The sequence below is a fragment of the Barbus barbus genome (assembly GCF_936440315.1).
Source record: "Barbus barbus genome assembly, chromosome: 27".
NCBI classification, from domain to species: Eukaryota; Metazoa; Chordata; class Actinopteri; order Cypriniformes; family Cyprinidae; genus Barbus; species Barbus barbus.
The window spans coordinates 17,864,799-17,892,787 of NC_136755.1; the positions used below are offsets into that span (position 1 = coordinate 17,864,799).

The 27,989-nt window shown below is 36.8% G+C and overlaps 1 protein-coding gene across 1 annotated transcript in view; it reads right to left on the reverse strand.

The window, feature by feature from the left end:
• The window catches only part of LOC306846787 (CUB and sushi domain-containing protein 3-like), a gene marked incomplete at its 5' end in the record, with an annotated part of 460,366 nt that overhangs the window by 389,154 nt on the left and 43,223 nt on the right, over positions 1-27,989 (reverse strand). Inside the window, one exon of the mRNA XM_079380399.1 lies at positions 10,499-10,721. Within this exon, the coding sequence (XP_079236525.1) occupies positions 10,499-10,721 (223 nt within the window). The remainder of the gene's footprint in view (positions 1-10,498; positions 10,722-27,989) is intronic.

Sequence of the window (27,989 nt, forward strand, 5' to 3'; positions counted from 1 at the left end):
TTTAACGAAGTACTTGAAGAGGCAGCCTACAGTTTGGAACAACCCTCACAATGGGAGCGCACCTGTGATGTCTTAAAATGCTGTCTCCATAGGCAGCTCACTAGGTTTTGGAACAGAGCAATCGTGTACAGAAGACACATGTCCTCAGGTCTTTCCAACCGCGGCAAAGTCCATCATTAGAGCTCATGTCTGCTCGAGCATCTGTCCATCATTCACTGCTACAAGACCTGCCAGAGGTCATAGGTTGAGCTGTATGCCGCAGGCTGTGTTTTCATCTCTTGATTTGAGGAGGTGAGACCGACCTAAGATTAGAGCTGGATTTGACAGAGGGGTCATTCTGCAAGAAATCATTTGGAAGAAATGCAGACAGGTGAGTGGAGCTACTGTACATCAGTAAGATTAATAGAAAGGTTCCTCCAACAATAATAGAAATGGCTCATACAGTCTGGGTGAAGTGCAGGTGTTGGAACAATGCAAACAATAGACTATTATGCAAGTTTCTTTCGCCAAGAAACTTAGTTTTATGCAAGATATATCGTACTGCATATATCCAAATCCAAATATGAACCACTCAAACTGGTTAAATAAATGAAGCAGAAATTAAAGTCACACTTTAGAATACCATTAATCTAGATCTAATGTTAATGAAAATTATATGTATGAATTAAGTTCTGTTGTTAATTCATGTGTGTTTATAATACATTAAAATTAATGTATAAAACATAAAAATTATAAGCTTTAACCAAATGTGAACAACAAAGGCTTATTGGAAGAAATCTGTGAAACTCCAAAAACATACAGATACATACAATTCACTGCAGTTTCCAGCTGAAATATGCAATATTAGCAGTACTGCACTAGGCTTTTTTTTCCCTTTTCACACAAATTATGATTACAAAGGCATTACCAATTTAAAAAATAGTGTGTTTCCTAGCACAATGCTACTGTTTAAATTAAAACACTTTTACCATAGTGCATGATTTGTGCATGAACGGATATATTTTGACATACGAATCACATAACCAGCCCAATATGTATTTTTTGACATTGTAAACTTGCTCGGTACAACAGTGCACTTGCAATGCAGAGTGCTTGGGTACAAGTCAAAGACTTGAGAAGAAAACTAAAATGGCATGGTTGCTTCAGTTAATGCATTTTTATCCCACATTTGCTTTGTTAACACAGTTAGGTTTACTGCAGGGGGGTACATTACTTTCAAACACGATAGAGATAACCTTTTGGTGCCAGATTTGTAATTTTCAAACTGCTGCTACACTTATAACAACCACCATAATAAAATATTGCCAGATTCACATTCACATCTATCCATCTTAGTTATTTAAAATATTATTCCATCCGTTTTGTTTCATTTTATGTCAGATCTTGTAACAACGCCTTACTTGGTGAAAAAGTGCAAAATCTGCAAAAGAAATTAACCGAATCCTATTTTTTCTTTCTATTGTGTCTTGTAATACAACATCTGTTCGCTCTAAACCATCATGCAGGAATATAAACACCAGCAGACAAAGCCCATTATTCCCCCACCTGCATTTGGAGTGGTGTATCACCACCGCTCTTATTTGATGCTAAAATCCATTTGTAGGCTCTGAGGTCCAACGATGACAGACCTCAGTGGCGCAACTTCACTCTTCTTCGGGTGAGTTCATGCCTATCACGTTTGTCCTTGTGCTCCCCATGGACTGCGTCGAATGCTGAGCGGGAGATGAAACAGCATTTCCTAAGGGGTAAACACTGGCAGCCCCTCTTAACGCAACAGACTGTCACGATTGCTCACTTCAAAGAGCCCTCCTTGCTCACTTTTATACCTATTATGACAAAATTCTAATGGGGCTTGAGGTCTAATTGGGAAACTGTTGGCAAGATGAGGATAAGTAGATTACATCAAGGTGTAGAAAAGATAATATTGCCGAGGTGAATTTGGGTCGTGAGAACGTGAAGAAGATGATCGACTTCAACTCCTCGTTCAACGTTCTTCTGATGCAGCACACACATAATGGACAAGAAGAGATGCACCAAATATTTCTAGCTGATAGGGAAAACAGACTGAAAGCAAAACCAACCACAGCCTGCTTCTCTTTCTCTTTAGTCATTAATTTTTTTTATAGTATTTTAACAGAAGAAGTTTAAATGTAATATATAATAAAATATTATTCAAAAAATGACTATTTTTGCTTTTCAGACAGTCATTATGTCAAGAATTATCGGCTTTGGGCCAAGAATTTAATTTTGGTGCATCGCTAATTATAAATCCTAGATTTGTGCATGTGTGCATGAATATTCAAACAAGTCTGCTGTGATTTTCTTATACTGAATTACACACACTTATAATGTCATTGGTGGTTATTCCAATTCTCAACACATCATACCTATTGTATCCACTGATTTACCAAGCATATAAAACACATGCATTGCAGTAGCCTCATATGAACTGGAAACCAGCTATAAACCTTTTACCCCACTCCATTAAAGCGACAACCCCTAAAAAAAAAGTGGTCCTGATTTAGTGTATAATAATGAAGGCAGTCCCTGCAGCCAAAGCCAAGGGCAATGTGTTGGAGATGAGGAATAGCGTAGGAATAGCTAAAAATACACTAGCAGTGCAAAGTTATTTTAGGACCATGAGAAAATTCACAGAGTCAGGAAAAAATCCACTCAGATTATTTTCTTTTGAATAAAGTCTGGCCTTTCATTTTCTGGATTAACATCTGTATTTATGCTAAAATATTAATTCAAGGAAATTCAACCTGGTCTTTTTGCTTTATCTGTGCTTTATTAAATAGGTAGATATATGCATTGATAATAAGAGCAACAAATCAGCAAGAAACAAATTCGCTTTGCCATCACTGGAATAATTTTAAAATATATATAAAAAATAAATATTAGTATTTTACAATGTTACTGTTTTTACTGCATTTTTAAAAAAATCAAATATCAAAGCAAAATTAATGGTAGCATGTGTCACACAAACGGTTACAATGGACTGAAATGATCAGGGATCATATTAAACAATAATATTTGCCAAGTCCAACTTAATTTTAATAGCTGCTCTTCTTGGTTTGGGGAGAAAGTCTGAGTTCTAAAGGTTACAGTATGTTTTCATAGTACATTGAGCTCTTTTATCTCAAAAGATCAAGGAAAATTTGATTCCTCCTGATATGACCTCATTAAGGAGTTATTTCTACCTGATCCGACCCTTAAAATCCCCTTCATTAGTATAACCTAATGTAGTCGGGCTTATTCTGTCACAGTAAATAATGTTTTTAACTTGAATAAAAGCAGTTAATTTGAATGTTACCACATTAAACATATTTCTAGGTTACCTGGCAGCACATTTTTTACAGTGTACTTCTGAGCAGGAACTTAAGCAGGTGTGGATTGCAGGGTATTCGGCCACCTTATTCAACAACAGATGTTCATGCAATGGACTTTATCATGGTCAACAAGGCATGAAGACTTTCCACGCTGTTGGGCTAATACTGTTATTAGCTTGTGAAATGGAACTCTAACCACTGTTGCAAAATGAGAAACAGGGTCAGGGGGAGAGAGAGAAAACAGAAAGACGAGAAAATACAAAATTTGGACACTTAAGTCACACACTGTATGTCACAAAACGCTATTATATGATCTCAGAATTCTTTGAATATAGTACAATGTCAAATGGACCACATGTTTTTTGAAGCTTGACAGGCCCAATCCTCTTTTGCTTTCATTATATTGAAAAGAGTGGCCAAAAGTCATACAGATTTGGAGGATTTTACATTTTGGGGAGTAAATATTATCTTTTAAGTGTGAACGTATTAACTTTTTAAGTGTCCATACTTACTTTTGAGGCCACTGTATAAAGGATATATTTAAAGTGAAGCAGAACACAATGGTAAATGAAAGCCACATCATTTAAAAGTTTGTGGTCAGTTTATTTTTTATGTATTTTTAAATGTATTTTTAAACATTTTAAAATGTATACAATCAGCATGGATGCATTACTTTTTGGATCAAAAGACTTATAAATTATATAACAAAAGTATTTCAAATAAATGTTCTTCGGAATGCTCTATTCAAGGAATCATGAAAAAAATCATCACGGTTTCCAGAAAAAAAAAAACGAAAAAGCAAAAAAAAAAAAAAAAAAAAGCAGCATAACTGTTTCCACCATTGATAATAATAATAATACGTTGATCAAAATATTAGAATGACTTCTAAAGGCTCATGTGACACTGAAAAGTGGAGTAATGGCTACAGAAAATTCATCATAATATAATATAACAATTATATTTTAAAATATATTAAAATAGAAAGCAAATTTTAAATGGCAATAATAAATAAATATATATAAATGCAGCTTTGGTCAGCATAAGAGACCCCTTCAAAAAGAAAAAAAAATATATATATATATATATATTCTGTCCTCAAACGAAATCATATTAAAAAATAATCAATAAATACACGTATTGACATTCAAACTACTGCATGAGACAGTTTTGTTTTTTTCCAGAATACAGTTGTACATGCAAACACCACATCCTGTGCCTATGCTGCACTTTGCACATTTACCACAAGATGTCAGTAACCCAAGCTCAACAGTGCAATGGATGGAGACAGAGCCAGAGAAAGAGAGAAAGAAGAGAGAGAGAGAGAGACCTCTATCCCTCTACCGTGGCTTTGCTCTTGGCAGAAAACACTGCACAGCAACAGACCAGACTGCTACTCCTTTACATCCACTAGATAGGGATAAAATGTAGTCTGTCACTCTCTCTCTCTCTCTCTCTGGCTATTCAAAACAAGCCACTTGGTATGTCAGACATCTTCCGAGAAGCCAAACGAATAACGTGTCACTCGCCTCTTCCAGGCCATGGGAATGTAATGGAGTGACAGACTGTATTCTGAGCCTACAATCGATACTAGTAACCCAGGGTTGAATGAATTTCACCCTGAATTCCTAGAAAGTGTAATGAGAGCAACTGGGTGAAGGGGAGAGTTTAGTTTGTGGGTTTTACAGCCTCACAGATGATGAACTGAATGGCTGTGGTAAGCGTTAAGTCTGAAAGCAGTGCATTTAAAGGGACAGCACACTTCAAAATAAAAATTCACTCATTATTTGCTCTGGTATTTACCCTTTATAGGGTCTATATGGGTCTATCAAAAAAGAGACTGGTGAGAACTGTGTGAAGGGTCTCACAAAATTCATGTTTTTATGAGAACAGTAAATAATGACAGAATTTTCAGTTTTGGATAAACAAATTTTTATTAAAATGTAATTTTTTTCTGACAGCGTATCTTGGAAACAAAGAAAAACTTCCTTGTTATCAACGTAAATAACCATTTCAACTTCCAGTGCTACTATTGTATAGTGATGAGCCGGCATGCATGCTTTTATAACCAACAGTCTTCCTGTATTCGCATGCATTCACAACTCATGCATATGTATGAGTTAAAGACACGGGGATGAATTTATTTTCAATCTCAGCACCTCTTGATTTTCACATTCCGTCCATGCGTCAGTACAGTGCTCCTGCGCTGACACCTCGATCAGACGCCAAAACAAACGGCAAATGATTTATGGCGATGGGTAGCATTGAGTGACAGGACGGGGATGAATAATTGCTGGTGGCTGCTCTAGCTTCCTCTGTCCCATCCCCGCTACATGCTGATGACTAATTACATTGCTAGCTCCACGGGCTAAGTGTCTGCAATTACACCTGGCTTAACTCAGGGGGTCTCTTTCACAGTCTGACACACATAGTGACACCCAGCATTACTACATGAACCGCTCACAGCCCAGCAGCCACATGTATGAGTGCTTTCTGCACAGATGAAGGGGGTGCAAGGAGAAGAAAGAGAAGAAAATATACAGTATCTCAAAGTGAAGGTGAAAGGGAGCACAATAGAATAAGATAAAAGACTGTTACTCCCTATTATTTCTCTACTCCTGCAGAGAAGGGAGACTCTTAGGATATATAGGCTACAACTTAGTCATAAATATATATATTTATTTATGTGCATATATATATATATATATATATATGTGTGTGTGTATGTGTGTGTGTGTGTGTATATATATATATATATATATATATATATATATATATATACATATATACACACACACACACACATACAGTGCCCTCCATAAGTATTGGAACGGTAAAGACATAATTGCTCTGTTGGCTGTGGAGTCAAGACAATATGATTAAAAGATGAATATGAGGGAAAACTACAGAATATCACATTTTATTATTAGCCGTTTCAACACGTATATGTTTTACCAAATAAAAAGAACAGCACTTTTAAAGTTCATCCCACTCATGGATGTGAGCAAAAGTATTGGGACAGTTGAACATAAGGCAGATATAAAAGATTAAAAGCTATTATTTAGTTGCAGATCTCTTGCGCACAATCACAGCAGTGAGTCTGTGACCCATAGACATCACCAGACTCTTGGTCTCATCCTTTGAAATGCTTTTCCCAGCCTTTAATGCAGCCAATTCAAATTGTTGCTTGTTTTGGGAAATTTCTGCCTTTACTCTCCTCTCCAGCTGGTGAAATTCATGTTCAATCAGATTTAAATCTGGAGATTGACTTGGGCAATCTACGACTTTCCATTTCTTTGCCCTTATAAATTCCTTGACTGAACTGGCAGGGTGTTTTGGGTCATTTTCTTGAATACTGGTAGGCAAGATGGTTTTGTACCCTTCCAAATTCATTCTGCTACTGTCATCATACATTAAGTCATCAGTAAAGTTGAGAGGGCCTGTTCCAGAGACAGCAATACATGCCCATGCCATGACACCACCTCCACCATGCTTTACAGATGAGGCTGTATGCTTGGGATCATTTGCAGTTCCCTTTTTTTCTCCACATTTTTGCTTTCCCATCACTTAGATAAAGGTTCATCTTTGTCTCATCGGTCCATAAACAGTTCCAAAATTCTTCTGGCTCACCTTGGTGCTTTTTTGAAAACTCAAATCTTGCTTTTCTATTTTTGGTGCTGGTCAGAGGTTTGCATCTTGCTGTGTAGCATCTGTAATTCTGTGTCAAAGTCTCCTGAGGACAGAAGATTGTCAGAGCATCACCCCAGCTTTCTGGAAGTTGTTGGTGATTTTACAGACACGTCTGTTAGGGTTCATTTTCACAGCTTTTATGATTTGTCTGTCATCAACTACTGTTGTTTTCTCAGCCGATCAGGTAGTTGTTGGTGTCGCTGGTGGTTTCCAAACTCTTGATTTTTCCATGCCCTTTGTTTTTGCTAGAGCTCTAACTGACTTCCTCTTTTCTTTTAGCATCCAAATTGCTTGCTTTTCTCTCAAGGTCAGCTCCCTCATCGTCATCCTGGTTTGTGTGTGTCATCCTCGAATGCAAGATTCAGAATGCAGAAGTAATGGATATAACTGATACGACACATTCCCTGCTTTTAATATCTGAAGAATTAATGCAACAGGACACAGCTGATCACTTAGAAAGACCTGTGAGGCAACTGTTCCAATACTTATCGTCACATCAGATAGAGGGATGAAACTCTAAAACTGCTGAACTTCTTAGCTGGTAAAACATCTATGTGTTGAAACGGCTAATAATAAAATGTGACATTCTGTAGTTTTGTCTCATATTCATCTTTTATTCATATTTGTAAATGTCTCGACTCCACAGCCAACAGAGCAATTTTTTCTTTACTGTTCCAATACTTTTGGAGGGCACTATATGTGTGTGTGTGTGTGTGTGTGTGTGTGTCTGTGTGTATGTATGTACACTCACCGGCCACTTTATTAGGTACACCTGTTCAATAGCTTGGTAACACAAATTGCTAATCAGCCAATCACATGACAGAAACTCGATGCATTTAGACATCTAGATGTGGTGAAGACGACTTGCTGAATTTCAAACCGAGCATCAGAATGAGGAAGAAAGGGGATTTAAGTGACTTTGAACGTGGAATGGTTGTTGGTGGCAGACAGGCTGGTCTGAGTATTTCGAAAAACTGCTGATCTACTGGGATTTTCACACACAACCATCTCTAGGATTTACAGAGAATGGTCCGGAAAAGAGAAAATATCCAGTGAGCAGTAGTTGTGTGGACTTCAGCATGTCGTCTTCACCACATCTAGATGCCTAAATGTATTGAGTTGCTGCCATGTGACTGGCTGATTAGCAATTTGCGTTACCAAACAATTGAACAGGTGTACCTAATAAAGTGGCCGGTGAGTGTATATGTACAGTATATATACACACACACACACACACACATACATACATCCATACATATATATAATAGAGCATGTACTGAGAAATCAGCATTAACAGCAGCAATGAGTATAATTAATAATGTAATTGCTAAATTATCATAATTACTTGATTGATCAATGCAAAAAAAAAAGAGATGAGTGGGCACAAGATCATCAGAGGTGACCTCTTATTTGCCATTATTATCAGTCTTGGACATTTTAAAATAAGTAAATAAAATAAAATATAAAATAAACATATCAGTCATATCAGTCAACCGTATATATATATATACTGAGGAAGACCACACCGCACACCTGCTCACCACATATATATATATATGACATGAGTTATATTTTCACACAGAATACCAGATGTTTGTGCAATTATAATTTGAGCGGGGACGCTTAATTGCCTGCCAAACCAAATGATCATGTAAACCTATTTAGAATTTGTTTTGATATTTCTGAGCAAAGCTGTAAATGATTCAGACAGATCTGTACATATTTGAAGATGAATCACTGATATCTTTAGATGTTAGGTTCAGTCCCTGGCATTGTTAGTTTATAATTAATTTAAACAGCTCTTTTTAGAGTCCCAGCCAGGTCACATTAATAACCATTACTGATGTAAAATTAGGACGGAAGCCATCTATCACCCATCAAGATCTGAGGCGTGATCGCCCACACACCTTTCACAGGCAAGAAAGAAAACAAGAACACAAATGAATGAACAAACAAATAAACCTGCTGCGCAAAAAGCACCGACATGACACTCACAACATTTTATATAGGTCAGCACACCCTCTGTGCGCTCGGACAGAGACGCCTTAGGGGGTCATTAAAGTCTAAATGAATCCCGGTTAATCAAAATCATTAAATATGAATATATAGGCGTAATGGGCTTTAAGACACAACAAGGTATTTACGTCAGACCTCTAAGGACGTTGGTAGTGGCCATAAAAGAAAAGTATATATTCTTTAAAACAGACAAGAGGAAGAGAGAAACAGAGAGAGAGAGAGAGAAACAGAAAGAGGGCTCAATCCCTAATTGCAGTGCATAATTTAAAACGGCTGAACAGCAACATGCAATTTGTCTATGATGTCAACGAACATAGCAATGCAAGACACAAATGTAGTGCCTGCAGAATCCTGCATTATTTACGTCTTGAACTGTTTAATTAAGCTCTGTCATTATTCCTCCTTCCTCTTCTCTACACATACCCCCTTCTAATATCTCCTTCATGCAGGAGAGCAAGAGAGAGAAGAGGAAGAATGAGAGGAGGAGAATGTGTAAGTAAATGTATAAGGCTACAAGAGAATAAATAAATTAATTAAAAGAGGTGCTCTATGTGAATGTGAATGGTTGTTTCCAGTTTTGAAAGTACAACTACAAATCCATATAGCTTAAAAATAGTAAAGTGCATTTTAATAACGTGGCCATGACTTAAAATCTGCATTATTTACTTATTTGACCTTGTTTTATTTAATTGCTTTTAAAATGTAAAAAAAAAACCACTACAATTTTTATGTATGCATTTGATCTGAAGTAAATAATTCTGAAAATAACAGATTTTTTTTTTACTGGCTATTTCACAAGAAAACAATATTTAACATTTTACAGTATATGCACCAATGGCAATGCAGTCTACACTGAAAAGACAGACCAGACTGCGCTATGTCAGCTGGTTAACAGCTGGGATCTGTCAGGTATCGATCCTTTCTGCAAATGGGACCACAAAGATAGTTGTCATTAACCCTTTATGTGCATAATCACTCTGGTATTGTCATTGTGATCTTACAGAGTGTTGGTAGAGTTGTTTTAGGGAAAGACGTGCTAATTTTCTTTGCAGAGAATTTGGTGTAAAATCCATTCAAAGCCCTACAAATGTGCCTACTTAAATTATAGGCTTAACCGCAAGGCATTTTATGTATCTACAGTAGGTATGTAGCTTTAAATGGTTGAAAGTTGATTGTGAAGGATAGAGAAGCGCATCAAACAATGGCCAAGTTAGGAAAATAGTGCTTAATTTTTTTTAGTGCAATTATCCAGGGAGAGTTCTTGGCAGCACTTTCACTTGGCATCATATTCAAGTTGCTTACAGGCACACCGTAAATTAGACTCGGCAAAGTGCTTTCTCTATCCCTCCATGATCAGGTATGTACAGTTTTCTGTATTTTAGTCTCACATTAACTTGATACAGTTATGGTGCAGCTGTTTACTTACAGTTTTATGCAAATCGGTCCTTATAAACAGCACTCACCTCGTCCTGAAGTTAGCTGGGTGTGGGTGTCCATCGTAGAGAGATAAAAAGTCATAGTCCTCCTCCACAGCGAATGACTGAAAGACTATTTGAATTCGGTTGCCCTCCTCTGCTACAATAACCCACGTACAGTTTGCCCCGTTCTGATATCCATATGGAAAACCAGGACTTTCAATGGTCCCATTCCTTCCTTTTAATGTTCCACCACATGTATATATGAAACCTGTAAAGCGAAAAGAGAGAAGAGTGTTCACTATGGTCAGCAGTATGACAAAATTAGAAACATCACTTACATTTTATGAATTCTGGATAACGTTTCAACCTGAGTGAACTTGAATGAACTCGCCCTCTAATTGTACATCTATACAGTTGATTTGAGGGCCCTAGATGATTGGCCTGATGATCAGTACAGTCTGAAATACATTGGACATTCCTGGCCAATGTGAAACCGTGACTTATTTCGAAGAGGACCTGTCTCACAAGTTTTCAGTGGAATTCAAAAACATATTGACTGAAGGAAAGCTTGTTTGTATAATTACAGCAATCTTCAATTAGAAGCTACAGTCATGAGGCCAATGAAAATTCTGTATTATACACCAAGGCGCTGTTTCTCTGCTGACGGTATTCATTTTGGGATAACTTTACATCATACAATTAAAAAAAAACAATAATGTTTCCCATAACAAAGAAGGGCGCTGTTGGTTAAAACTGAATTATACTCAATATTATGATCACAGAAAATGACAACATTGCAGCTTTTATTCTGAATAAAATACCTGACTCACAGAAAACAACTGTACACTTGATGTTGTACAAGGTAGCAGCTAGGTAATGAATTGGCATCCCCTTGAGCTTTGTAAGTTGTAATTTATTGCCACATTGTGAGAGGAATTGATGTAGGTATGTACGTCTCAAATGGACCGCCATTTTGCACTCTCTCACCCACAAATTCAACACAGGAGTGACTCAAGAAACCCAATCCCCTGAATTCAATCTGATGACTAATGAATCAACTGAGCCAGCTCTATCGCGTACGTATATCAATGCAAAACCGGAGCAGATAACATCTGTTTGGAAGGCAAAGTCTGTCCAGATCTAATCAACGGTGAGCTGGGACAATCGTTTGGAATAGTTGTGGGAATGTGGCCACAATTAACCATTTTAACCCAGCATTCAGGTTGCTCATATATGTAAGGTTTTTTCGTCTGTTGGAGTCCATTAGTCTTAGTTTTAAGGTAGATAACGCACATGGATGTATGTGTGTCAGCTCAGAAAGAGGAGCACACGGTTTCTCTGGCCCTGGGCTTTACAGTAAGTAGACTGTGATAATCATCACAGATTCATGACATAATGGAAAGTTTTAAAGGGATAGTTCACCCAAAAATGAACATTTTGTCTTCAAACCTGTTCCAAATCTGTATAAATGTCTTCTGCTGATCACAAAAGAACATATTTTGAAGAGTAATAGTAACCAAACAGTTGCTGGTAGCCACTGACTTCCATATAACTTTTTTCTTCCATACTATTGAAGTCAACAGCTACTGTTTGGTTACCAACATTCCTCAAAAAAATGTTATCTTTGTGTTCAACAGAAGAAAGTAATTCACACAGGGTTACAATAAAATAAAGGTGAGTAAATGATAACAGAATTTTCATTTTTCAATTCGCTTAAAGTCAGAATGCTTTTCACTGAATAATTACTTGTAAACAAATCATTTGTTTAGCTTCTGCCATTTAAATTTCTTTAGGTGCATCCCAATTCACATGTTGCACTGTTTTTTTGTGTGATTAGTGTGTTCACACTAAATGTTGGGCACTTTATGCATTCAACTGGCACAACCTTAATTACATACTGGAACGGGAGGGGCTATCAGACACTGATGTTTGATGACAAAATAACCTCCCATAATTCATACATTAGACGGTTGACTATGTAGTGTATAGTGTACATTGTGTAGGACACAACTTTTATCTCTTTATTATTTTGTCAAGACTATTTACTGTATATTTTCACAAACCTGGGCATGTGTACAATTAGCTTCCTGCCGCCCCTGATTGTTCAGTGGCCCGTCAGTGATTCGGTGTGAAGGGTGAAGGCCCTCCAGGCTCTAATTGCACCATAAGCTGCCATGGGAAATTAGCACCAACGTGGTCGCCAAGGAGTGTGAGGAAAAAGCACTCTATCACGCGAACACACACACACATGAACAATGATTAGTTTCGGCGACTCCTTAGAGTAGCGCAAGGGGACAGACTGTGTCTGTGAGGATGAGAGACAGTCATATGGTCACTGATGGTCAGTTTTGTGGGTTGTAGATTTGCTGTGACAACGTCCAATGGGTCTCATTCGTGAAAATGACAAGACAGAAGGGAGATCTAGCAACCAAAGCATCTTTACACAGACAGCAAGACCCTAAATTACTAGAAGACAACTTAACTAGGAAATTATTTTGCTAGTGCAATCTAAAAAAACATGTAGGCTAAATAAATGTACATTTACATATGTAGTAAATATACACTCACTGGCCACTTTATTAGGTACACCTGGCTAGTACCGGGTTGGACCCCCTTTTGCCTTCAGAACTGCCTTAATTCTTCGTGGCATAGATTCAACAAGGTGTTGGAAACATTCCTTCAGGGATTTTGGTCCATATTGACATGATAGCATCAAGCAGTTGCTGCAGATTTGTCGGCTGCACATCCATGATGCAAATCTTCCGTTCCACCACATCCCAAAGGTGCTCTATTGGATTGAGATCTGGTGACTGTGGAGGCCATTTGAGTAAAGTGAACTCATTGCCATGTTCATGAAACCAGTCTGAGATGATTTGAGCTTTGTGATATGGTGCATTATCCTGCTAGAAGTAGCCATCAGAAGATTGGATCCATGCTTTCATGTTCTTTACGCCAAATTCTGACCCTACCATCTGAATGTCGCAGCAGAAATCGAGACTCATCAGACCAGGCAACGTTTTTCCAATCTTCCATTGTCTAATTTTGGTGAGCCTGTGCGAATAGTAGCCTCCGTTTCCTGTTCTTAGCTGAGAGGAGCGGCACCCGGTGTGGTCTTCTGCTGCTGTAGCCCATCTGCTTCAGGGTTTGACGTGTTGTGCGTTCAGAGATTGTATTCTGCATACCTTGCTTGTAACGAGTGGTTATTTGAGTTACTGTTGTCTTTCTATCATCTCTAACCAGTCTGCCCATTCTCCTCTGACCTCTGACATCAACAAGGCATTTTCGTCCACACAACTGCCACTCACTGGATATTTTCTCTTTTTCTGACCATTCTCTGTAAACCCTAGAGATGGTTGTGTATAAAAATCCCAGTAGATCAGCAGTTTTTGAAATACACAGAACAGCCCGTCTGGCACCAACAACCATTCCACATTCAAAGTCACTTAAATCCCCTTTATTCCCCATTCTTATGCTCAGTTTGAAATTCAGCAAGTCGTCTTCACCACATCTAGATGCCTAAATGCATTGAGTTGCTGCGATTTGATTGGCTGATTAGCAATTTGTGTTACCAAGTAATTGAACAGGTGTACCTAATAAAGTGGCCGGTGAGTGTATTTGTATACACACACACACACACACACACACACACACAGGTGCATCTAAAAAAAAAATGTAATATCGTGAAAACGTTTTTTTTTATATTAACATTTCAAAAAGTGAAACTTTCATATATTCCAGATTCATTATATGTAAAATAAATCATTTAAAAAGTTTTTTGTTTTAATTTTGATGATTAGAGCTTATAGCTCATAAAAATAAAAAATTCAGTATCTCAAAATATTACAATATTTACATTTGAGCTTCATTAAATGACCATCACTACAGCATAAATTCCGGGTATGTTCTTTGAAGCCACGATAATGGGGAAGACTGCTGACTTGGCAGTGGTCCAGAAGACAATCATTGACACCCTCCAGAGGGTCATTACTGAAAGGGGTGGTTATTCACAGAGTGCTGTATCAAAGCATATTAAATGTAAAGTTGACTGGAAGGAAGATATTGAGTAGGAAAAGGTGCACAAGCAACAGGGATAACCGCAAGCTTGAGAATACTGTCAAGAAAAGCCGATTCAAACACTTGGGAGAGCTTCACAAGGAGTGAACTGAAGCTGGAGTCAGTGCATCAAAAGTCACCACGCTCAGACGTCTTCAGGAAAAGGGCTACCAAGCCACTTCTTAATCCGAAACAACGTCAGAAGCACCTAACCTAGGCTAAGGAGAAAAAGAACTGGACTGTTGCTCAGTGGTCCACAGTCCTCTTTTCAGATAAAAGTAAATTTTGCATTTCATTTGGAAATCAAGATCTGGAGTCTGGAGGAAGACTGGAGAGGCACAGAATCCAAGCTGCTTGAAGTCCAGTGTGAAGTTTCCAAAGTCAGTGATGATTTGGGGTGCCGTGACATCTGCTGGTGTTGGTCCATTGTGTTTTATCAAGTCCAAAGTCAATGCACCCATCTACCAAGAGATTTTGGAGCACTTTATGCTTCCATCTGCTGACAAGCTTTATGGAGATGCTGATTTCCTTTTCCAGCAGGACTTTAGCACCTGTCCATAGAACCAAAACCACTTCTAAGTGGTTTGCTGACCATGATATCACTGTGCTTGATTTGCCAGCCAACATGCCTGACCTGAACCCCATATGGAATCTATGGGATATTTTCAAGAGAAAGATGAGAAACAGTTGATCCAACAATACAGACGAGCTGAAGGCTCAATAGTGCCTCAGCAGAGCCACAGGCTGATCGCTTCCATGCCACACCTCACTGATGCTGGAATTTGTGTGCTAAAGGAGCCCAGACCAAGTATTGAGTGCATAAATAAACATACTTTAAAGAACTTGAACTTTTCTGTTTGGCAAATCCTTTTTTGATTGATCTTAGGAAATATTCTAATATTTTGAGATACTGGATTTTTTACTTTCAAGAGCTGTAAGTTCTAATCATCAAAATTAAAACCAAAAAAAACTTTTGGAATGTTTTACTTTACATGTAATGAATCTAGAATATATTAAAGTTTCACTTTTTGAAATAAGTTACAATGAAGAAATGAACTTTGTCACGATATTCAATTTTTTTTAGATGCACGGCCAAAAATATCGGCATCCTTGGTAAATATGATCAAAGAAGGCTGTGAAAATTAATCTGGATTGTTAGATCCTTTTGATCTTTTATTTTAAAAATTCACAAAAATCTAACCTTTTATTGGATAAGAATTTAAAATGGGGGGGGGGGGGGGGGGGTATCATTATGAAATAAATGTTTTTCTCTAATACACATTAGCCACAATTAACGGCACCCTTTTATTCAATAATTTGGAATAAAACCTCCATTTGCCAGTTTAACAGCTCTAAATTTTCTCCAATAATGCCCGATGAGGTTAGAGAACACCTAACAAGAGATCAGAGACCATTCCTTCATCCAAAATCACTCCAGACCCTTTAGATTCCCAGCTCCATGTGGGTGCTTCTTCTCTTCAGTTCACCTCACTCATTTTCTACAGGGTTCAGGTCAGAGGACTGCAATGGCCATAGCAGAAGCTTGGTTTTGTGCTCAGTGACCCATATTTGTGTTGTTTTTGAGGTTTGTGTTTTTAAGGATTTCCTGCCATAACCGATACGCGATCTCCTGATCAATCTCCAGCCGGGAGCAGTAAAAAACGGTCAGATAAGATATAAGTTGATTTTAATGATCTTTTAGCACAGGGACTTCAACGTCTCCAGGATAAGAAGGTCAAGAGACAGAAGAAGAAGGAACGGAGGAAGCGGACCTAAAAGGGGACCGGAGGACCAAAAAGTCTTCTTCAAAATGAGAGCAATTCTGAAGTTAATGAGGAAACAAGAATTGGTGAAAAAAAGAATAATGAAGTCAATGAGGGAAATACTTAAGTTTTATACCGAAAAAGTACCGAAAAAGTATGTCCTGTATATTTAAGAGCACGTGTATTGATTGCTTTGTGGCTATTTTGTTCATTTTGTGAGAGAGCGGTCGAAACTATGATATGCATTTTGCAACCTGTTTGCAAAATGGAATTTCTAGCTGAGACCGAGGCTTAAAGTGTTACTCGCACCCACTAGGGGTGTGATATAGGGGTTCAGACAAGTGTATACAAGATGTTGTATATGTTTTCTAAGGTGTTGCTGCTTTCCTTATAGTTTAAAATAGCAATCTGCATGCTTGCTGTCTGAAGGTGTTATAATTTTTTCTGTTGAACTTCTAACCCTGCCTTCTGTAGCAAAGGATACAGTTCTTGCCTGCACGAGCAGCGGATGCGAACACAGGCAGAGGGAGAAGAGGGTAAATTGATGGGAGGTTTTTATTATGTGATTAATGCAAATGATATGCAAGGCTATAGAATGCTGGAATAATGAATGTACGAGGCCGACATTCATGGTGAAGATTTTACTCGTTGTTATTTTTGTTATTTGCTTATGAGTTACTGTTTTTAATAAAACGAAACCATTGTGTTGGTGATTCGTTAACCCTTTTAAACAAGCCTCAGAGTGATTAAAAAATAATAACTAGTTATCAGAACCTGAATAAAAACCTTATTACGAGTCCCAAGAGGCCCGAACTTGACTGAGCCAGGACGGACACAGGAGGAAAGGACGGGAGACTTCTGCCAATATCAACTCAGCTGAAAGGTGCTTATACATCTGTTGATAATGATCCATTTATGAGTATGGTAGATGAGAATCAAATTTAATCCGGTATATCAAATATAACAGTTTGGATTATTGTTCGGTTGGAAGACCCAAACATGGCCCATTATAAGATTTCTAACAGAGTCAGTCACTTATTGATGTTTTATCTGTTGGTATTTGATAGAATCCATGATGCCATGTGTCTAAACAAGATGTCCAGGACCTCCAGCAGAAATATAGGCCTACAACATCAAAAATACAGCAGTATATTTCATTGCACATATGGGGTACTTTTTATCCCGGTGTTCACCAAACCCATCTTGAGTGTTTGCTGCTAAAAAGCAAATTTTTTAGTTTCATCAGACCATAGAAGCCAGTGCCATTTGAAGTTCCAGTCGTGTCTGATAACTGAATATGCTGGAGTTTGTTTTTGGATGAGCTAGGAGAATTTTTCTTGAAACCCTCCCAAACAACATGTGGTGATGTAGGTGCTGTTTGACTTTTTTTTTTAAGGTTTTCTGACCCCGAGACTCAACTATTTTCTGCAATTCTCCAGCTGCAATTCTCTCAAACTCTCCTTCTCACCATGCATTAGGACGATATAGACACACGTCCTCTTCCAGGCAGTTTTGTAACATTTTATGTTGATTGGAAATTCTTAATTATTGCCCTGATGGTGGAAATGGGAATTTTCACTGCTTTAGCTTTTTTCTTAAAAAGGCACTTCACTAATTTGTGAAGCTCAATTATCTTCTGCTGCACATCAGAAATATATCTTTGTTTTTTCTCATTGTGATGGATGATTAATGGAATTTGGGCTTTGTTTTCCCTCCTATTTATATTTCTGTGAAAAAGGAAGCCATGGCTGGATAATTTCATGTTCATAATCACCCTGGAGTGCTCAAAATTGTGAATATGAATAGGAATATACTTCAGAGATATTTTACTCATAAGAATTTCTAGGGGTGCCAATAATTGTGTCCAATGTGTATTTGAGAAAAACATTTATTTCATAATGATATTTCCCCCCATTTTAAATTCTTATAATCCAATGAAAGGTTAGATTTTTGTGATTTTTTAAAAATAAAAGATTAAAAGGATTAACAGATTAATTTTCACAGCCTTCTTTGATCATATTTACCAAGGGTGCTGATATTTTTTTCCCATCATATATATATATATATATATATATATATATATATATATATATATATATATATATATATATATATATATATATATATATATAGTATAGTCTATCTATCTAAAAAAAGAAAGGAAAGGAAAGGATGTGACGTGTGGTGACCCATACTCGGAATTTGTGCTCTGCATTAACCCATCCAAGTGCACACACACAGCAGTGAGTAGTGAACAAAAACACACACACACACCTGGAGCAGTGGGCAGCCATTTATGCTGCGGCGCCCAGGGTCTCACCTCAGTCGTGGTATTGAGGGTGGTATTCACTCCCCCCACCTACAATCCCTGCCGGACCGGAGACTCAAACCCACGACCTTTGGGTTACAAATCTATCCATTAGGCTACGACTGCCCCCTATCTATACAAGCATATTGTCATATTTTAAAACCCTAATATTCAGTTAAAACCCTAATATTCAGTGAAAACCCATTATTGTCCATGAGCGCTTGATCGTAATACCTAATCAAATTAATACCTGCATATCAGCCATAATGAATTTCCACAGGCATTTAATAAATCTGAACGATTTTCAAGGTTGGTAAATCACTTTCAGATGCAATTCAATCTACTTGCATTGACAACACCATGTATGAAAGCACCAAAACATATTCATTAGGAAAAACAAGATAACCCAAAACAGACAAGACGTAGTTTCGTGCATCTGAATGACGCAATAACAAGTAAACGAAGTTAATACATCAACTCTGGTGATTTTTTGTGCATGCATACTAGAAAACCTTTATTAAATCAAGACCTAAGTGAAATCAAAGCCATAAAATGCATACAGAGAACGATGATTTAGCCTGAAGTGGCATTTACTGTTACTGCAATAGTTTGTGTTTATGATGCAATTAGAAATGCCACACTTATTTCAGCATCACATGTAATGTATATTGTATTATGCATCTTTGCAGTGGGATAGAATCAGGTTCTAGGACATGTGAGAACACATTGTGTACAGTTGTTATTAAAATATCAGTGAATATTGTAGACAGTCAGGAATTGTGTGATTCTATAAAAGTACAAGTACATATCGTTTTTCATTGCTGGTTTTAAGAATTGTGGCTCAACAGAAGCTACAAAATAAGGAACAGCTGTTAGCTACATTTCTTATGTGCCTGCAAGTACGCTTTTATACAATTTTGGTAGTTTTTAGAGGTAGATTAGATTGATATGCACCTCTAAGCCACAATATGTAGGATAGCAAGAGAAGCACATTGTTTATCATAAATTTTGCAATATACAGTACAGACTAGTGCATTAGCTAAGCAAGTTTCAAATGAAAGCTAAACTTTTTAAAGCTAAACACACTGTTTTGAACATTTGTTTTGAACTGTTTTGAAGGCAGTAACAATCTCAGTTTCCAAGGACCTATAACAACACATGGTAGCAACTAGCCATGCTAAGATTAGCTTAGAGAGTAATGCAGGTTAAAGAGAAGTAAATGCTACCCACAGAGAGCTAGTTTTCCATTGATGAGGAAATAAATCTCTAACATTGCAAGCGTGTCCCCCTTATGCGAGTCCCCAGAGATTGAAGACAGCTAGAAGATTGTCCAGTTCCCACCGTTACTTAAGTAAAGATTAATACAGAGATTTTAGCCCACTTCATCTAATACGCAGGCTAAAAGAGCTCACCATAGCATCTGAGAAACTGATGATAAAACAAACTGACATGCCTATAATGAAAAAAAACTCCACCTAATTAAGATTTACTATTTATCTCTCTTCTCTCCCTCAAGGGACTAATTAACATGGGGGATAGAGGAGAAGTGTAGTAGAGCTGGCTATGTGGACTTAAGGCACCTACACATCTCCAGTAGTACAGAAAAGTAACCACAAGCCTACCTACATTTTCAAGATAGTTTGTTTTCTTTTGCCATAGTTGAGGTGATCACTGGCTTAGAGAGAAAAATGTTGACTCATCTGACCAACTCTGCCCATTACGAACATTACGTGCTTTTTTAAAGTTTAATATCGAGTAAATGTATGGCTTGAGGGAATGATCTCAAAAGTTTTTTGGTGATTCATGTTGTAGGGTAGAGCTTTTAAGGAGAGGATGTAAGCTTCTTATAAAGAAGGCGCTAAAATCTTGACTCACATAAACACCATGCAACTTCACTTGAGCCAGTGATCAAAAGGAGATCACTCACACTAATAAAATGTTTGGCATGTTGTAGGCTTGAGCAGCCTACACATTGCTGAAATTAAACTAACCACATATTCTTTAATTTCACTAAGATTTAAGAAGCTGTTCACATAGAAACAGTTGTTCAATATTAATTGTTAGCCAAGGTGATAACTTATATATTATATAAAATTTAGTGCTGGGCAACAATTAATCGCAATTAATCACATCCAAAATAAAAGTTTTTTTTGTTTATATAATATGTGTGTGTAATGTGTATATTTATTATGTATATATAAAGACATACACAAACAATATATGTTTTGAAAATATTTACATGTGTATATTTATATAAATATAATTTATATTATATATAAATATATTTAATATATATACAGTGTATTTTTCTTAAATATATGCATGCATGTGTGTGTATTTATATATACATAATAAATATACACAGTACACACATATATTATGTACACAAAAACTTTTATTTTGGATGCAATTAATTGTGATATCTATCACAATTAATAATTGTGATAGAAAATAGTTTATTGAACATTTTTAATAGGTCTCATTCCCAAAACCAAGTGATGTGGGCTGCTGGAAAATGAAATTTAAGAGGGTAGCTGTGTTTTGAAATGCTTTAGCTAGTTTCTGGCTGGATTCTAGCTGGTCAAAGCTAGTCATTAGCTGGTAATCTTAGCTGGTAGACCATCTCAGTCCAGTCCAACAGCTAATGACCAGCTAGAAACCAGTTAAGATGTTCCAAAACACAGCTTCCAGTTGGTCCAAGGTGGTTACCATTAGCTGGTCATCTAAGTTGGAAGACCAACTTAGAGCAGCACCAAACCAGCTATCAGCTGCTGGTCAAGTGGTCGTCAAACTGCTAATGACCAACTTGAATCAGCTAGAGGTGTGTTAAATTGCTTCAACAACCCTGAAAGGGTCATATTCTATTTTTGAATGTGTTAGCTGTTTCTACCTTGTTTTAGATGGTCATTAACTTAATCTGGATTGTCCAGAAGGGATGGGACACTGATCTGTACTCTATTTGTAGAAATACCAATTAGCTAATAATCTGCTTTTTCAAGTGTTTACCACTTTGTGCTTATTATCATTTCTACCACACTGCTAATTGCTCATTATATAACAGAAATAGAAGCACGTCTTGCTCTTTTCTCAAGTTGTTTGTTGATCCTGACACTATGTAGATGTTCATACTGATTACTGAGGTGTGAGGAGAGGCGGTATGCTCATCCTCTCTTCTCGACCAGGTTCTGTTGGCAAAGGTTTGCATCTCGTTTTTACCTTGGCAGATGGCCACTCTTCTCTTTTGCTCTGTATTTCACTTGTGCTTCCGCCTGCCACCCCATATTTACAACAAAGGCTGGCGCCACCTGGGTCAGCATTTCCACACCACATCTTTCTTACCCCTGACAATGCAGCTGAGTAGTCTGGCAAGACTGTGGCTTTAAAAAAGAAAGATCAAGCTCATTTTTAACTAAACTCAAGCCAAGACTCCTCTTAAACAAGACCTATCTGTACCATGTTGTATCGATTTGAATCTGCTTTAATTCCTTTTGAGAGCATTTAGGAGTTTCTGCAGTCAAACAAAATAAGAATAACAAGTGAATGAGTACAAGTACAATAGGGTTGGGATCGATTATGTTTAAATTCAGACAGTTTAGTTGGTGCACTTGAAATTATTTAAAATAAAGATTTTCAATAGTGCTGTAAAATGTATATTGTAGTAAATGTAAACTGAGATATTCAATAGGGCAAATAGGCGACTTTAGGAAGCAGCACTGCACTCGCTTTGCAAAATTTTATAAACAAGAGTAATAAAGAACATTTTCTTTATTGACACCAAACCTGAGTGCACCTGGACTTATATTATAAGAGTACATACAATTATATTTAAATTAAACAATACTAAATACAATAATAATAAAATTAAAAAAATGCAAAGCACTTTAAAATCCTTATTTGCAAATTGAACTAATCACACAAGTAATGACTATTGGATTATTATTATTATTATTTTAAAAACAACATAACACAGACCTTAATCCAAAAGTAAGTCTAAATTTGCTAACCTGCCAAAGGACTTTGGATGCTAGATTATTATTAAACCTTGAAGAAAGCTTTTCTACGGATAAATGAGATTTCTAAAGGAAGTGAGGCCTTCCCTTTAATGAATTATTAAACTGCATTCCCCAATGACAAAGTCTTCTTAAAAGGAAAGGTCAGATGAAAGGAAAATTTTATTCCCATTCCTTGCTTCTAATTTTCAGCAGACCTGAAACAATTGCCCCTATCAGAATGAGTGAGAATACTCCCAATTCAAAGATACTAGGAAAAAAAGTCTCAAATCAGAGATATTGCGGCCACATATTACGGCCACACAATTTATTTTGCACAATTTCATGTACAGTATTTATGTAAAGTTCTTTGTACAGTCTCAGTTTGTGTATGTCTGGCAACTAGGTATAGTAGTTATAGTATTTATAGTATATGTATAGTCAGATGCTCTATTGTTTTTGTTTTTTTTATACTTGCATTGTTGCATGTTTATCTTATGTTTAACTAGTATGTAGCACCTTGGTCCTGCGAGACACGACATTTCGTTACTATATGTCCACACATGTAGCAGAATGACAAATAAAGCTCAACTTGAACTTGATATAAAAATCTAATCACCAAGAAAGCATTTTAGGCATTAAACACATAAAACTCGGTCTCCGATATTACCCATTTTTTGTTTCATGTTAAATGTCATTTGCACTATTGGTAATGATTTGTGTTGCACATAGTATCGACTGCATTCAAATGCAGGGAGCAGATTATGTTGTGTGTACTTGTTCTACTCAGTATTCATAAATGCCACATATTTGACATAGCTTAACTGGCAATGCGATTCATGTAAGGGGTATTACTGTATCTAAGCATAGCCCAGAAAGTGGTAGACAGCAAGCACACAAGATTTTGAGACATTTCTATAACCCTGTATAAAAAGTACCCAGTGACAAGTTTAAAGGTCTATAAAACAAACAAGAGCATTCAACACCATTTGTGGTTCCAATTAAGTGTGGTTTAAGGTATACGTGGACTGAATCCACCAGACAAATCAAAGGTGTCCCTTCTAGCAACCAAAACAACAACACTGTATTCACTCCTAACCTGAAGGTGTTGCTTTTTCCATATCCTTTCTTTATATGTTATAGGGCTACCAGAATATGTCTATTATGAAGGTGTTTATTAGACTTCAGTGTTAGGTAAATCTGCCACTTATGGTTTGTACCTAGCTGACATTCAGATTGAATGGGAACAGTGTCCTCAGTGGATTGGGGCCTGCTGTCTTCTCAATGTTCTAATATGAAAGCAGTATCCTCAAGGTAGATTCAGTGGATAGATGGAATGCTTGACAGCAAGAAATGTTCACAACAGTTTTTAGACCAGTTTGTCTTGATGCATCTCTTGGTCCCACAGTTCCTAGTTCCTACCATTCAATGAATTAGTTGGAATTTGAATTGAACTGTCCAGACCCCACAAGAAGTTCAGTTGGAATTACACTTTGGAATTGGAATTTACTACATTATAATAAGACATTCAGCGCATGCTGAAAATTCTTGGAAATGAAGTGTGCTTCCTCCCTAATCAACAAAATTTGAAAGTGTAGTCACATTTACTATTGTTCGGCAAAATTTCACAGGCAAAATCCTTTGATTTTAATAGGACTGTGCAATCAAGAGTTTGTGTGAGGGAGATCTCTGTCAATTTTGCTCATGTTCAAGCTGATAAACAGAACGCTGCTTGGTTTGAAAGTGCCATTGGTATGAGCTGCACTTCATTTGACAGTGAACATTTTTTGCCTGCAAAATGTTGCCTAAATTTCACTAATGTGATCACACCTTTAGACCAGTAAACCTTTAAACATAGAAAAAATTGCAAACTTTTAAAAATATAAAATAAAAATGAATAAAATACTTTCAAAAGACATTCAGTTTTTGACACATTGTTTTTCTATAAAAACATTATAGTTAACTAACAATTACACAGATTTTTTCCCCACTTTAATTCTACCTTAAATTTAAATACAAATTGCAAATTTGCTTCCTGTTTGCTACCACAATTGACACTTCACAGGGAGTTTGATTGACAGGTGGTCTGATCAATCATAACACAGAATCTTAAAATTTTGTCCTACAAACAAATCAGACAGGAGTAGATTAACATCTGTGAACTTGAAAAATGGTGTGTATTGATGTCTTTCCGTGGTTAAAACAAGATACCTTCTGATGTTCATTCATGTTTATTTCATGCTATAACTAGTAAAGAGGAAGATATAATCTGTTCACGTGCTGCTTCACGAGCCACAAAATGGTATTTATTGTTTGAATTTATAAAAAAAAAAATGGCAAAACTTGAAAGCTGAGAACTTGTTTCATACCTAAAGTACCCCGCTCTTTCTTGTTTGTCGGCACGTTGTCAGTTTCCTTCCCCTTTGCTCGGCGATGTATTATTCACTGTGTGAGAGCACCACACAGCAACAGCAACAAAGCGGGATGGGTCTTTGCGAAGGGCAGAGGTGGAAAGTAACGAATTACATTTACTTGCATTACTGTAATGGAGTAGCTTTTTTGTGTACTTCTACTTTTTAAAGTAATTTTTAAAATCTGTAAATTTTACTTTTACTTAAGTATATTTTGTTTGAAGTATTGTACTTCGCTACATTTTAAAACACATTCATTACTGAGTAAAAAAATAATCGCTCCCTGGAAACTACCGCAGTATATAATGGGCAGGAGAACAAATTAAAATCACAAGAAAGATGCAGACGGACAGACAGGCGTTAGTAGTGCAGACCCAGCTGAAAACCAAGGAAATTAAGTGAACCCCTGGCCATGTTTTTGCTCTATTATGCAATGTAAGCTGTGTTTGCCTAGGGAGACCAAACTAGCAGTTTATAAAATGTCGACACTCCTTCGCAAGCATGTAAAGGCAAAGTAAATACTTACATAATTGCATTGGTGGTTAAAATGAAGCTTTGGCAGTTTAGCAAAAGGTTTTGCACAAATTAGCCAAAAAGACAGTGGTGCAGGGTGTGCCATATCATGTGCGACGATATCGTAATTGTTGTTTTAACGATGTGCGATTTGACATTATCAGTATTAAGCCAAAAACCAAACAAAACACTCCTACCGTGTGTGAAGTCTAGTAGATTATACTAGTGCGCGTGCATTTATAGTGCATTCTTTCACTGCGTGATTGAGTCTGTTAAAATGCATTTAGAATGATGACAAAATTGAAGATATAGGTGCAGAAAATGTATATTTATATAACTTCATATAGTAAATCAATATCACACGAAGAGTGCCGTTTTCCCCCCAAAAATCAGCATGATTACACACACACACACACACACACACACACACACACAAACTGTTTAAATGATTTGGTTCAGTCGCAATGACTCACTTATTAACAGTGACTTGGTGACACCTACTGGCGGTTTTAATTTCGCATTTAAAGTATCTTTTGATTTTTTTTTAAATATAATTTCAAATGAGTATTCAACATTTTATGTCTTATATATCAAAACATTATTTCTGCATTTGTAACAGCAGGTTAAATGCATGAATGTCCTGCATTAAACAGTGTGTATATACGTCTAAATGCCACTTCATTGCAAAGATTAATTTTGTTGATACCGATGTAATTTGCCTGGTAACAGCCCAAATGTCTTATTATTCTAAATAACTGATTCCTTTAATTAAAAACAACTAATTTGAGATTTATAGGCCTATCCCAGTGGTGTCAACTCAGTTCCTGGAGAGCTGCAGCCCTGCAGAGTTTAGTTCCAACTCTGCTCCAACACACATAGTTTTCAAATAAGCCTAAATGATTAGATTAGTATAGATATAACCCTAATTAAACACATCTGATTAATTAGGGTTATATCTATACTGTTGTAGGGCTGTGGCCCTCCAGGAACTGAGTTTGACACCCTTGGCCTATCCCATTGTTGCGTCCCTCCCACTGTTAAAAAATAACTAAGTCATTTTTACTCTGAGTACATTTTAAATGAGCTACTTTTTACTTGAGTCCATTTTTAGACTGGTAATTTTACTTGTACTTAAGTAAAATTTCATTAAGGGAATGGTACTTTTACTTGAGTAAAATATTTTCGTACTCTTTCCACCTCTGACCAAGGGTCAATTCAAATTAAATTTAATTGGAATTTACAAGGCATCTTCAATTCTGAATAGTGAACAATGCAAATCACAGTGAGTTCCATTTGTAGTTTCTGTACCTTAGTGTAATTTCTGGCCTATGGCTGTATTGCACAAGTGTCACTGATGCTAGGCCCTCGTCTTCGCCACTCACTCCCTTCTTGCACTGGAACACAATCTATACTGTCACATGTCACTGACAGACAAAGTGAGCTCTTTTACCAATGTATAGAATGCGTTTAACCCCTGCTGCCTTGCACAAAAAGACCATTTCTTCAGGCAGTTTGAGTGAGACAGAGCACGAGAAGCTGAGAATAATGACAAAAGAGCTCCCTCAGAGAGCATGTTGTTTGCATGAGCGGAAAATGGAGGGGAGGACGAGACGGAGGAGAACTGATCAAACTGTCAATCACAGGCCAGATAACAGGCCTATTTGAACGCGGGTAGCAAGGTGGTGTGAAAAATTACACGACCGTCACCGTGAGAGGTCGTACATCACGTCTGTCTGGTAGATCCAGCTTTGTTTGTTGAGTGATAATTGTTAGGATTAAGTGTGTACTGTCACACGAATTAAGAGTGAAGACACACAGAGGGTCATACATTTGCCGCATGACATAATTCCCAATGATGGCCTAAATCATGCATGTAATATGGATTTTGATTGGATCCATAACCAAACCACAATACAAAACAAAAGCTTTAAGATGGCAGTGCATGGCACTAGAGTTTGACAACATTAAGCGGCATTTTTTTTTTTTTTTAGAGAGTTCAGTAATTTGATCATTTACCAAAATTGTGTTCTCAATCTTTTGGTCTTCTCTTATGTAAGGCCTATAAAAATAGGGTTATTTTTGACCAATTTTGCTTAAATTTTTCTCTCATATTCTATGATTTTATTTTATTTCATCATAAAACTCTCAAATGAAGTTGCCATTTATGGTAACACTTTAGAATAGGGAACACATATTCACTGTTAACTAAGAGCTTTCCCTTAACAAACTCCCAATTTGCTGCTTATTAATAGTTAGTAAGGTAGTTGTTAAGTTTAGGTATGGGGTAGGATAAAAGGATCTGAAATATGGTCATGCAGAATAAGACATTAATATGTGGATTACAAGTACTAATAAACAGCCAATACGCTAGTAATATGCATGCTAATAAGCAACTAGTTAATACTGAAAATTGGTCCTTAAAATAAAGTGTTACCCAATTGATAATTAAACACAAAAATGAAGAAAACATTGTGTTGATAAATAAAGTGATAGAGTTTC